Source organism: Triturus cristatus, chromosome 4_2 (genome assembly GCF_964204655.1).
Source record: "Triturus cristatus chromosome 4_2, aTriCri1.1, whole genome shotgun sequence".
In the NCBI taxonomy this organism is placed as follows: Eukaryota; Metazoa; Chordata; class Amphibia; order Caudata; family Salamandridae; genus Triturus; species Triturus cristatus.
In genome coordinates, this window is record NC_140586.1 from 500,387,127 (window position 1) to 500,401,435 (window position 14,309).

Sequence of the window (14,309 nt, forward strand, 5' to 3'; positions counted from 1 at the left end):
CTGGTGGTATTCTGCTTTCTGACTAGTCTGACTGGATCCTGATAATCAGGACCCCAGTCACTGTGCTTCCTCCCTAAATGTGTTATAGTAAGTACTTTGGTGCCTCCACAATTGGCTACTGGTGTACCCTAGTAAGTCCCTAGTATATGGTACAGAGGTACCAAGGGCATAGGTACACCAGGGGTCTCCCATGGGCTGCAGGATGTATTATGCCACCCAGGAGAGACCACTCAAACTGTGACTGCAGGTCTGCCATTGCCTGTGCAAGTTGTTGCTAGTACCACTTACAACAGATATAATTTTCCTTATATCTGAAGTCACTGCATTTAAAACCTATGAGCACCCCTTAAGCAGGCCTTTCAATCCTGAAGACAGGGTGCTAGGTTATAAGTTTGAGGGTGCCCTGCATGAGCAAGACACCCCCTACAAACCCCAGAGTCGGTTCTCCAGGCTTTGTAAGTGTAGTCAGTCATTTAATGCATATAGTGCACATCGAGACAAATACAGATGTCTAACTATATATTGGCTTCCTTGAGAACGGTCATGTTTGAGATTAAACATATTGGAATCCTACCCCAAAACTTATTCCAGTGTTGGATGTAGGATCCCATGTACTGGGAAACTCCCCTCGGGTGCCCCCTTGTCCCAGTACCAGCCTTTTAGGGTCTATGAGCAATCTAGTGTTGCTGCAGACCACAGACACGATTCTGCCCTCCTACGGCTGAGCTGAGCTCGAGCAGGGGAAGGTAGAACAATAGGTTTCCTGTCACAGGGAAGTGTGAGCACCTCCCAGACAGGACTTAGTATATCGGGCTGGGGTGGGAGCACTTGTCAGCACCACCAGGCTGCTTTGAAGGGCACATTTGCTGCCCTCCTTGCATTCTCTAGTTTGAGACAGTTCAGGGAGCTGTTGGCTCCCGCTCTGGCATGAAAGTGGACAAAGGACATGGAAGTATCCTCCCATCTGTCCAGCCCCTACTCTGGGAGGGATCCTTGAATCATCCGATCCCTTTCCCCAAGGTACTTTAGGGCTTACCTGTAGGTGGCTCTTCAGATACGTCATGGGACAAGATTCAAATCTGAAATTACTTCAACTTCTTCTCTAGGCTTGTGGGCATCAAAGACACCCAAAGTAATCTCCCTTGGAGTGAAAATGTCACTCCACTGCATCTGCAGGCACAGCAACCAAGCTGACCGGTTTGCTGCTCCTGACGTCCTATGGCCTTCGGAAGGCTCAGCAAAACAGGTAGTGGTTCTGCAACTACCTAAAGGCCTGCACTGTCTTCTCAGCAAGTTTGAGGCCAGTATCCCTCATCGGAACCGCTGGAACAGAACCCCTGTGCACCATGTCCTTTTTCTTTAAAACTGCAACCGCAACTTTCCCATTGACTTGCATTGAGTAAGCGTCTGTGTTTCCACTCTGCACAGAGCCTCTGTGGGGTTCCTGGGTACTTACCTCGGGTCATCCTTGTGTCCCCAGCTCTTCTGAGTCTTCTGGTCCAAGTCCTGACTTTGGTCACAGTTCGCATTCCACTTCTTTAGTATATGGTCTGGTCTCCCCTTGGAGACCACTGTGTATTTGTGGTTACTTACCTGTGTACATTTGAAATATTGTGTGTATTGTGTTAATGTCGCTGGGTAGAAGATATACCAATGTGTTAGTAAGTGTGTATAATGGTTCTTTTTCATTTAACCCTCGCTATAAAATTAGTTCTGGTAAAACAAGCTGCTTAACACTCCTTCTCCACAGCTAATAGTTAGAGAGCCTTCTATGGTTGTCTAAGACCACTAAAATCACTATAAGGGCTGTCTGAATCAGTGCAAGGTGCTTCACTTAAATAAGTGTGCACCATAATGTAAGCCATCGTCCTACTCCGTGGACCAGTTCCCTGTGCCCAATCAAACATGGTCAACCACCTCACACAGCCATCAGGCGTGTACAGTGATGGATGACAAAGGGAATGGCCTGCAGTTCGGCCTTGAGCCCAACCTTTGGCTGGTGGTCAAACTGTACTATTGCCCATGCATAGTGGAAGAGGGCTGCGATGCATAATGCTCCACTGGAGGGCAACACCCTTTGCACATGTAATTCGGCAGTGGTAGCAGGAGTAGACCAAAGGTAGATAGGCCCTAAACCCAATCCGTAGGGTGCGGCCAACTCCCACTGCTCAAGACCTTTCGATGTACACAGTCCTCTGGCTGTGACATGAGCAGGTTTGTGGCAGGGACTGGACTGCAGCCAGTCCTTGGTCCCAACTCGGTGCGTGTGGCTAACTCCCGCATATCGCTGACCGTTAAGCACAGCTGTAGTGCACTAAATACTACTTTTTTGTATTTTTTCAAATAAGATTTGAGAATCCATTGCAGGATCCATCATTGGCATTTGTTTTATTGCTTGCAGCTCCCTTTGGGCCACCCACACGAGCCTGGGGTTCAGGGTAGATTCACCATGCACTTGTATGCCCTTTTTCTATTTTTGACAGTGTGACTGCGACTCAATAACACTTGCCGCTAGATATCGTGCCTCTTCTGAAAGGGTTGGGAGCAAGTTCCTCATTGCTTGTTCATGCAGATCACGGATGTGGTGTTGTCGGTTCAAAATAGAACTGATGAATGACGTAGTCTTAGAAGAAAAGTCGCAAATCAACAAAGCTTTCCCTCACAAGGAAGAACCCAAAGAAAAACGCTTGTTCACTGGGATTTGTGGATGGGATTGAGGGCATTCTTTTGCATCATTTGGAGAATCTCCTCCAGCAACTGTCAATGGCACTAATGGTGCGCGAGGAGTGCACAGTGGTTTCTCAATGAACTTAAAGGAATTTCTCCACTGGATTAAATCCAACTCCGATCTGTCAGAAGTAATAAAGAAGTGCAACTAATCCCATCTGAAGTCAATGTCTCCTGGATTCCCACAACAGGACTCAACGGTAGTAGATTGTGATTGATGGCCTGAAGTTCTGGGCTGTTGTGATGGATAGTAGGGATACCTATAATAAAGTGACTGAACTGGTTGATTTTGTTCGAGGTAAAGTTGATAAGAAAGTCGAAAGAACTGACATCCATATAGACAAGTCCCTCAAATTGGCTGTAGACAGCGAGCCGAGAGGGTAGCTACAGACCTTGCTCTCTCCGTATCTGTGGTGAAATGCTGGAGGCATCATCTAAGTGGTGCCCAAATAGAGACTCCCTTTCATAATGCAAGCCTAAGATACAGCCCTGCACCTCCCATTGAAATGAGATGCACCTGAACCAACTTTGTCATCTCTACATAGCAGGCTTGCTAGCTGACGAAAAGACCGCATTGCATGCATTAATGGCTGCATCAATGATTGTAGTAGACACTTTTTCCCTTCACAGACGATTGCCTTTTTTGCCATTTCCCTGCACTGACCACGCCAGAGGACTTGTTCACTGAAATCAAGCAGTTACTAAACATTCACTGTAGACTTCAGCCACGCTGGAGCTGAAAAATCTAAATGCTCACACCTTCAAGCAACCACATCTGCCCTAAAAAAACATAATTGGAGATCACAATAGAAAACTTTAATGACTGAAAAGTGGTTGCTCTGATTGCGCTTGAATACATTTCACTGACTCAAAACCCAATATAAATAGCTGATTCAGAAAAGGTATCAGTCAAATGAAGTGCCCTGGTAAAGGGTTTCAGAGGCAGTGTAGTGCATGGTCAAGCATCTACAGAGCAGATAGTTTCACAACAAAGAAATTCAACTTCAAAACTTATATTACTAGAGGAGAAAGTTACAACAAAGAACAGCTCTAAAAAGAAATAATGGCTCCAAAACTCTCATACACCTTTAGCAACAACACTGACTCCCTTAGAGCAAATCAAATGTAGGTGCCAGCTATGTCTTGGGTTACCCTTTCATAAGTTTGCAACAAGCCCTTCAGCTAGCTACCTTTGTTAATATACTGGTCTTCCACCCTCCACTCCCAAACTCAATGGAATTAGTAGCATATTACAGAAGGATGTAGACTTTGGACTTCCCTTCTGGCGAACATTAAGATTCGAGAAAGACTCAAGGCATGCCACTACCACTTTATTTTCCACCAATGTTCACCATTCTAGGTACAGAGGACCACAAACCTGGCCTCCAACTTACACTGAATTCACCAACTTCTGTTGCTGTTCAGTTGCCCCAACTCATCTGCCTACTCCCATAGGCACAGGGTCATACTGATATGCATATGGCCATGTCTGAACTGGGGTGGCGGAGTGAGCTAAAGAATGATGATGGATTAAACCCAGATCAGTTGACTGGGGGTGAGTGCTTGCATTATTCAACACTCCGTCCATCATCCCCTTTGGTTTTGCTTTGTTCGCCCTAAGTTGGCAGGGTATGCCCAGACGTGGGTCCCTTACTCACTATGCCACTAGATTGAAGCTAGCCTGGCTGATGACGGCTGATTAGCCAGAAACCGTTCCCAGGATGCTTGTTTCCGGTCTAGGTAAGACGTGGCTTTGCAGTTCGGGCTGGACTGTTCCCATGAGGCACAGGGTCATACTGATTTGCATATGGCCATGTCTGAACTGGGGTGGCGGAGTGAGCTAAAGAATGATGATGGATTAAACCCAGATCAGTTGACTGGGGGCTAGTTCTTGCATTGTTCAACACTTAGTCCATCATCCCCTTTGGTTTACAAATCCAGCAGGTGTCAAACTAAATAAAGGTGTTGGCCATCTGACCCCACGGCCCCTGGGCAAGGATATATTTAAAAATGAAAGGTTTGGAATACTGTAGTAAAGTAATTTTGAATAAGTCTTGTTAGACTTGGCATCTTTGGCTTGGTTTCACCTGCCTTTTTGCCTCTACCTCCTGTATTGTTGATGCTGTGCTGTATTTCGTTTTTGCTGGCTTAGATGCTTTGGGAACTTTGCTGATCAGTATCCAAGTGATCCCTGTATAAATTGTTTTTATAATTGCCTGATTGGCATATTTGATTTACTGATAAGTCCCTAGTACAGTTCACTTAAGTGTGCCAGGACCTGTAAATCAAATCCTACTAGTGGGCCTTCAGCACAGATTGTGCTACCCACATGAGTAGCCCTGAAAATGTATCTCAGACCTCCCACTGCAGTGTCTGCGCGTACTTTTGAACTGCCATGTCGACTTGACAAGTATGCCAGCTTGCCAGGCCCTAACCTTCCCTTTTCTTACGTGTAAGGCACCCCTATGGTAGGCCCAAGGTACCCCCCTGGGTAGGGTGCAGTGTATGTGAAAGGTAGGACATGTACTGGTGTGTGTGACATGTCCTGATAGTAAAAAACTGACAAAAACAAAATTCCACTATTGAAAGGCTATCTTGCCCCATAGGATAGAATGGGAAATGCTTTTTAATATCTTACAAGCATAACTTCCCATTGGGACAAGATGGAGAAATAAAGTTTAGGCTCTCTGAACTCAGAATTTAATAAAAACATCTTTTAGTTAAGATGTTTTTTTAAATTGTGCGTTTCAAAATGGCACTTTTAGAAAGTGAGTATTTTCTTGTTTAACCATTCTGTTTGCCTCTGCCTGTCATTGTATTGACCGACTGGTTTTGGAGTGACAGGGGCTGGGGATGATCATTCACTGTAGACAGCCACTGGGGAGTTGAGGTGTGCCTGGCCCTTCCTGAATGACTCCAAGCTGAGCTGAATGGGGCTTGGCTGCATTTAGAGTAGTGGGAGGAGATTTCCTTGCACCTGAATAGGGCCTTTCTCCCTTGCACAATGCTGTCTCCACCCCCTGTGGTGATGCTGCACCAGTGAGGACACAGCTGGTTTGGACTGGGTCAGAGACCCTAGCACAAAGAGAACAAATACATTTTAGGGTATAAGTATTAGGCCTAAAACACCAGAACTTTAGACCTCTTCTGGAATCAAGAAGAACCTTTGCCAAGGAGAAGAGCTGGAGAAACTGGAGGAGGAGTACTGCCTCTCTGCTGTGTGCTGTCTGGGGTGGCCTACAGTAGCTGTTTCTGCCAAGGAAAGGAAAAGGACTTTGCTGTGTGCTGTGTCCCCCTGCTTGAGGAAGATCTCCAAGGGCTTGAGAAAGAGCTTGCCTCCTGTTCTGAAGTCTCAGGGACACAAAGACTTCACCCCCAGCTCCCCTGAACTTCCTTGCTGGAAGTTCTGATCTGCCAAGAGGTGCCTGTGACTGTGTTGGGCCCCTGGAGGTTGTTCCTGCTGTTGGGAGCTGGAAAATCAATGCAACTACAAGAAAATCGATGCATTGCTCTTCTTGCAACTGTTTTTCCGACGCAGCACCGATGTGCGAGAAGAATCTCCACGCATCGCTGCTACCAAAACCGACAGAGCACCTGTTGCTGCTGCAAGAACCGACGCATCAAGGGATCGCGGCTGATGAAGCTGACGCAGCGCCGCTCGACGCCGACGTATCCTGGATTTCCACACATCAACCTGTGCTGCAAGTTTTTTTCTACGCATTACCCGCGGACCAGAATCGTCTTGGAGTCGGCACATTGCTTCCCCCTACAGACCTGACACAGCACATCACTTCTCCTGCGTGCAGCAGAACTGTTGCATAACCTCTCCATGGTCTCGGGAACTGACGCATCTCTTTGTGTTCTCGATGCTTCCCATCTCTGCGTCTATTTGGCCTTGTGAATTTTGTCGCAACTATAGGTACTTTGAGAGAAATTATGCATCCATAGTTTTCTATGGACCCAGTTGCATAAAACCTTTTTAAAGTCATATTTTTAATACTTGTATGTTGGATTTTTGTTGTTTTGGTCTTGTTGAGTTTAGATAAAGATACTTTATTTTTGTAAACTGTTGTGGTGTCCATTTGTCGTGTTATTACTGTATTACTGTGTGTTTTGGGTACAAATACTTTACACATTGCCTTTGGGATAGGCCTGTCTGCTCGTTCCAAGCTACCCAGGGGGTGAGCTGGGGTTATCTGAAGTGTGTGTCCCCCTTACCCTGACTAGAAGAAATGGTCCCTATTTGGACAAAGGTATCTACCTCTGCCAACTAGAGACCCCCATGTCTAACAAGTCCTAAGCCCGGTGAAAAATGTATTATTTCATTGTGGAATGAGTATTTTTATAAATTCATCTCTACGAATTCCAAACCTTTCGTTTTTTAATATAATCCAGCTGATAGCCAGTAGCGGCTCCTGAGGGAGTGCTGTGGGGCGGGGGAGGAGCAGGTTGGGGGGTAGTAAACTATGGAATAGGGCCGATCGGAGGTAAGCAAACAAATAAATAAATAAAACGAATTTCGTTGTGCGCGCTGCATCGCATTGGGCAATGCAGCGCATGCAAAGAAATTTGTTTTATTTATTTATTTGTTTACTTACCTCGGTTCGGCCCTATGCCGTAGTTTACTACCCCCCACCCTGCTCCTCCTCCCCCACCCCACCCCACTGCCCCGCTGCACTCCCTCCAGGAGCCGCTACTGCTGATAGCTAGGTATGTAAGGCCTAAACACTAAGGGCCTGATTTAGATCTTGGCGGATAAGTTACTCCATCACAACAGTGACATATATCCCGTCCGCCAAAATATAAAGTCCATAGGATATAAATAGATTTATATTTCGGTGGACAGGTTATCCACCACCGTTTGACTGAGTAACCCATCCACCAAGATCCAAATCAGGCCTTAAATATTAGTCGAAATCACAGTTTTCAGAATACCCATTCAGATACTGACCATTTAATGGCTGAACTACCATATACACTACAAGTGCAGTTAATATGCGCACTTCAAGATGGCGCTCAGCGTTATGTGCGGGTCATGTGACCGTAAGGCACAATTGGAGGTTAATAGGTGTGAGTAATTAGAAGGTAGTATAAAATGCACATGGCAAAAATGTTCGGTTCCCGAAACTTTGGAGGAGCCAGATGTCCGCGTCTACACAGAAAGCTCGACACTTTACCGTGAGTACTGAGGTGCGCCATAAATATGCTATGTTTCTTTATGTGACTTTGGGTGTGCTACATATAGCGGGAACTCGCTAAGTTAGGGAACTAGTCTCCATATGATGCCTGAATTTAAGAGCAACCGGGCCATGTTATGTTTAGTCGGCCATTTAATCAGTTCCTGGTTGGGACCGTTGAATATCATAGAATGTTTCTTTACGGGACTTTGGGTGTGTTATATATAACGGGGACTCGTTAAGTTAGGCAACTAGTCTCAATAAGGTGCCTGAATCTAAGAGCAACCGGGCTATGTTATGTTTAATCGGCACTTTTATTAGTCTCTGGTCGGGACCGTTGAATATCATAGAACGTTACTGCATGGCCGTTAGCGGTTGAAAATCGATAATGGCAATATATAATGCTGTGACCTCGAATGGACTATTTGTGCCAATGACATATTAATCCTATTAGGTATAACAGTGATAGGCAAGCAATTGTGTGCTGCTTTTAAAAGAACAAGTGATAGTGGTGGTTTATAACCACCTATTTGGGATGTATGTAGGTCACGTCCCAGACCCACTGCACCGAGATATAGTGCTGATTTAAGAGGCCCGACAGGTAGTGACGTTTGGTGCTGGATCCTTAAAGCTCTGACCCCTCTTTCTTTGGTAGTATATTCAAATTCTAGATTAAGCAGTGAGCACAGACAACTGTATTTTACCCACCCTCATTTAAAACTAAATAAAGTTGGAGGTTATGAGGCAAACAATACTTTACAAAAATGAAATACTTGTAAGGAAATTGGGTATTGACCCATCTACCCAATGAGTCATTTAAGACATTGCAATATGAAGGTCACATACAGTGAGAGAATATCTAAAAAAAAAAACAGGCATGCTTCTTTCAACCTCTACATAATATTTACTAAGTGGTAAAGCCATTGTTTAAAAGAAAGCCTTCTAATCATGGTGCAGTGTTGCTGAAAATTTGGCACCACATGCAATGTGAACTTCACCTCAACCCGTCTACTTGTTTGTTGTTTTTTTACCCTAGTTCACAATTAGAACTCTTCTCGGGTTCTAGAAGTAAGTGATATGATAAATAAAGTGTTTCATGTTTTAATTCAATGTGTCATGAAAATACGTAACAAAAATCAAGGATGAGGTCATAAAAATACACAATTTTCTCTTATGCAAAACTAAATCCAACAAATGACAATAAGCTAACCTTGGGAGCTACTGGCTTGATAATACCACTTTTGGCAGTGGTCAGCTTCTCCTCATAAGCAGAAATATCCCACATCACAATCTATGACAGAAAAAAGATACTCCATAAGACAAAGGTTTATGCAATACTCAGAATTCAAGGTACTTTAAACTAAAATGTAAATATTACTTACAATAGTAAGAAAAAGAAAAAACACTTACCTGCAACCCTGTTTCGCGAACATGGTATTTTCTGCATTTATGAAAAGTATAAAATCTGGACACATGCTGATTCACAGAAAACACATTTATAATGATTTATTTAAAAATATGACAATAATTGCAAAAGAAAACATTGCCTATAGGAGGCACTATTTGCTGATTTTTGTAATGAGGCTAATTAAACAATATCAGTCATAAGGAAACGCAATTTATTTGCAGTCCTAGTTCTGCATTGAAGGGATCTTCATTGAAGTCATAAATACTTGAATGATCTCCCATTATCTGTGTGGATCCGGACCACGGTACCATAGCTATGTTGCTCATAAAATATACCACAGGGTGTGAAGAATCCATTCGTCCATAGGATGAAAACAACACCTTGAGTCAGGCTAGCCAATCGTAGAGATTGTTGATCTGCGTCTATATTAGATCACAAAATCTTTCTCGAAAAGGAGAATTGTTACTATCTATCACTTCAGCTCGAAGAGTTAGTGAAATCCAAAACCTGTCTTCGATAGAGCCATATATTCTTCTTCATTCTGATAGAGTGGGAATGAGGACACATTCCTCATGCCTCCTGAAGATAGTGTCGAATTTTCTTATTTTAATCAGTCAATTACTTTACTGATGACGTTTTCCCCAAAATCCTCTGATTCGGCTGTGCGATCTCACCACTCCTTAGAGATATAAAACGTTTGAACGTTTTATTCCCATGACAGCTAGCAGATACATTAATCTAATCAGCTTTTCATTAGCTATGGTCACAGTTGACACTTATACTCTACCTCTATATCTATGGTACGGTGCACCGGATCCAGGCGGACTGCAGGGGATCCCTCAAGCTATCAATAAAGATCCCACACTGCAGGTAAAGGTGCTCTTCTAATTAGACTGTAAGAAGAAGAACAAGTATCAGGAAATCCAAAAGGTCTGACTTATAACTAAAAGTGCTTGGATGCTTCTATTCTTTTAGCTACTCATCCATCCGTCCAATTGCTCATCATCCAAGCAGTTACTCAACATTTACTCATAAATTTAATCATCCACACAATTACTCATTCTTTCATAGTGCCATTAGCTTATTCACTATTCCACAACTATAAACACACCAATCAATGAAGTGCCAATTTCAGTTATCAGCCAGACCTATTGAATTTGCTGCCATTTTGGAAAGGATGTGAAAGTTATTGCGGTACTGTGTGACTACATGTCTGTGAGCGGTGTTGGTGGTGTGACACTGCTAATCTGTGAGGGGTGTGAACGTTTGTCGGTAGCGTATGAGTATTAGCGTATGCGGGGTGTAAGAGTGCTTCTAGTAGTGTATGACAGCCATTGTGATATGATTTAGAGTACAACTGTACAACACTCCTAGTACCTGAGGGGTGTAACAATGTTTCCTGCAGTGTGAGAGTGGACCTCTGGGAGTGGCATGAGTGCTCCAGTAGTGTGTGAGTGGTATGAGATTGCTATCAGTTTTCAAGGGGTTTTGCTCTTGTACCATAAGGGTTTAACAGTTGCCCTCGTGTTTTTGTAAGGGTCATGGCTGAACGCACAATGTGCATCAACAAAAATGACACACGCATCTGTTACACCAGTGAACCTCAGCCTCCTCCCTCTTGGCCCCCTCATGCTTGCAGACACTCTCTTGCTCTGCGTCCAGAGTCCAGCCTACCATGAACAGCTTCACAGTAGTTTCTACCCGTGCTCTACTTGACTGTCAAAGGTCCCAGTGAACCAATCCCAGAGCCACTAAAGGTTCAACGCGTGCAGCACATATGTGTAGCAAAGTGGCCTTCCTGTGCAGGTTGCAGAAGCGGTGCAGTGAGTTTGATGGGGGAAGCTGATTAACCAGACAGCATCAATGTACTGCACATCCTAAAAACACGTACAGCCCCATGCACTGAAGATTACCATACTTGTACACTAAATAAAGCATTATAGCTCAGCACAACCCCGCCCACTGTTGTCACTGTCCACAGGGATTGTGGGGGATCTGAGGGAAAACTATCAGTGGTCAAAGCAACACAAAACGCATTCAGCACTGAGGGCGAGTAAGAGAGCACACCAAAACAGCTTAGGTTTGTTCATATGCTATAAAAAGCGCCATCCACCAGCCCACTCCATAAGCCACCCGTAAGGATCAATAAAGCATCTCTTTCTATACCTGCTTTGTAATCACATGAGCTGGCGCTCAAAGCTGAAGCTATCTCTAAACAGACATGATAAATGGTAAATAAATGTTTATGGTCTCAGTTGATTAAAACCATAACAATTTTTGTCTCATATATATAAACAACGCTAAAATTGCATAATTTTCTTAAAACCTTAAAATACTTTACATTCTTGGTTATAAATATACAAAAGTATACAAGAGTACATAGCTTACAGTGAGTTCGTTCTGCATATTAATTGAATAATGGTCCTCTGTATAATCAAAGAGTAACCGTCCAAACTTAATTCTAAGATGTCAGATAACCTCGTTTGAATTTTATGGAACGTGAGGTTTTTTTAACATATCCGGACGATAGCTAACTGTTCTCTTTTCAAAGCCCGTTCATGGGAATTAAGAAACTCAATCGACAGTTCATTAGAGTGTCAGTTGGATCCAGACCTACTATAATAGCCGATAGCCGATCTGCATGTCCTTATTCTTCTGATGTTCAGCCCATTCCTTAGTAAAGTGACTCGTGCTGTGCAAAGTTTGGGACATATACAGATTAAGTGGATGAAATCCTCTTTATTGCTGCCGCAGAGCCGGCATTCTGTCGGTCCTTTATGGATCCAGGTTGCTGATCTGCAGTGAAAGGTAATTTGCCGAAGCGAAGGGCCATCAGGTGTTGTTTCCGATGGAGAATATAATACTTAGGTATTGTGCCGGCGCAAGAATATCACCATCCATGCATGTGTTCTCTTGCTAAAGATGTTTTTGTCAATTAACAAGGAGTGAAATTTTGCTGATTTATTTATGGCTTGTTTGAAAGATAGATAGGGCAGATTGGTGTTCCAAAGCTCACCTGTGCTAGTTGTTAGTAGTGCTTTTTGGAGATATTGATTATAAGGTGATTTTATTCAATTTTCTAATTCAGCCTACAGGGCTTTGTTCAACACGGAGTCTGCTTTGTTTAGTTTGAATTGGTACCATAAATTAATTGTTGCATACATCCTCCCCAATGTTTTGTTTATAAAACCAAATTCAAGTCTGACCTGCGCTGGGGATTCAGACTGGTGTATTTGAAAGACCTTTTTATATGCTGAGACTATTAGTTTGTTCAATAGTTATGAATCTTTACCCTGTAACACAATACTGGCGTGTGTTAATGTTGGAAGCATTTTAGCCGTTATCACTGCAAGCAAAGGTTTATACGATGGCCCCTTCAGTTTTTTTGCTAGAGTCCTGAAGGCAAACCAAACGTCAGTGCATTTGTTCTCTGTAGCATATAAGCTTTCTGCTCTCTATGGTTCTGCCTGTTGTCCATGTAAAACCCCAGATATTTGTAATTAGATACTTCCTCTAGCAGGTTACCCTCAAGTCGTATGTTCTGCTTAGCCGCTGGATGATTACTGATTAGCATTGTCTTACTTTTCAATGTGTTAATTTCAAGCCTGTTAGTTGTTATGTAGTCCAACATGCCTGTGAGCGACCTACGGAGACTGATCTTGGTTAGGCTCATCAGGACAGCATCATCTGCATATGAGAAATGTGATAGTGATAGCGTTCCCAGTTGGGGTGGATGAGAGTTGATCTTATCAAGCTGGTGGGCCAGGTCCGCCATGAAAAGATTAAAAAGGTGCGGGCCAGCACGCATCCTTGTTTTAGACCTTTGGTGGTGATCACCTTTCTTGTTAGCCTTGAGCCATCTACCAGCTTTGCTCTCATCCATGTGTTGGAATAAAGAAGCAGTGTTCCTCGGAAGATTCTCTCGGGAATTTTCCATGCTTTCAACTTTCCCCATAAGAGATGACGATCCACACTGTCAAATGCAGCGTTAAGGTCTTTGAAGCAAAGGTGCAGTTGTTGTTTTCTTCGTTTATACTCGTCAGCAATTAGGGAAAGTGTTAAAATGTTAGTGTTGTCCCAATTCCATTTCTGAAGCCCGTCTGGTTGATGGGGATCAGATTGAGCGTGTTTGACTAGGTTGTCAGGACTTCCAGGATCAGGGAGGCATAATACTTTGCTTCTACGTCCAGTAAAGCGATTAATCTATAATTTGCCGGACAGGTTGTGTCCCCTCCTTTATAGATTGGTGAGATTATTGAACCTTGCCAGCTTGATGGAATATGATTTAAGGTCTCAGCTTTTGTGAATAGATGTGCTAACCTCTTGCTCCAGAAGGATGAAGAGTGTTTGAAGTCTGCTTGAGTGATGCCTTTTGCACCTGGTGCCCCGTTTCCTCGGCCTTTCAGTATTATTCTGTTTATGTCGTCCGCTACATAGGCAGGCCTGTCTGATCTTGCCATTACAAATCGGGCACCGGTCTCGGTGCCATACCATTGCGTTTTGTCTGCTGGCAGTTCTATAGTTGTGCCTTGATGCATAGGTCTGTCTTTATTATGTCTGGAGGCAACATTATTTTCCTTTAGTTCTTCTTGGTCCTGATGTTTTGCACACTCTTCATTATCAACTGGGAGTTCCAGGATTGCAGTTTCTGTAAATCTTTTTGTTAGGAACATTACCCAATCGTATTCTTGTACATTTGAAGATAGAGAGTTCACGGGCCGACTCAGAATGTTTATTGTTTCCCAGAATGTACTGGAATTCGTTTTTTTTTTGCATTGTATAGTAATTTTGCCTAAAAGTTGTCCTTACATCTTCTTTTATGATCCCATAGCTGTTTTTTGTATAGTTTCCTTGAGTAGCGTACAGACTCCCAGCCTGTGTGGCCCTCTTCTGTTCTTTTAAGTCTCCTGGTGGCTTTTTTTTAGTTCTCGTCTCGGTGTAAGGACCTCTCTTGCCGATGGTGTGTTGTTTTTGTTTCTTGTCGTCTGTTTCGGTTT

The 14,309-nt window shown here is 43.5% G+C and overlaps 1 protein-coding gene across 3 annotated transcripts in view; it reads right to left on the minus strand.

Moving 5' to 3' along the window:
- Window positions 1-14,309, minus strand: part of DNAI3 (dynein axonemal intermediate chain 3) — a 958,656-nt gene that overhangs the window by 490,205 nt on the left and 454,142 nt on the right. For all 3 annotated transcript variants that reach the window (XR_014960642.1, XM_085602077.1, XM_085602078.1), the window contains one exon: window positions 9,115-9,195. Coding sequence is in view for 2 of the 3 variants with exons in the window: in XM_085602077.1 (XP_085458203.1) it covers window positions 9,115-9,195 (81 nt within the window). In the remaining variant the exon portion in view is untranslated. The remainder of the gene's footprint in view (window positions 1-9,114; window positions 9,196-14,309) is intronic.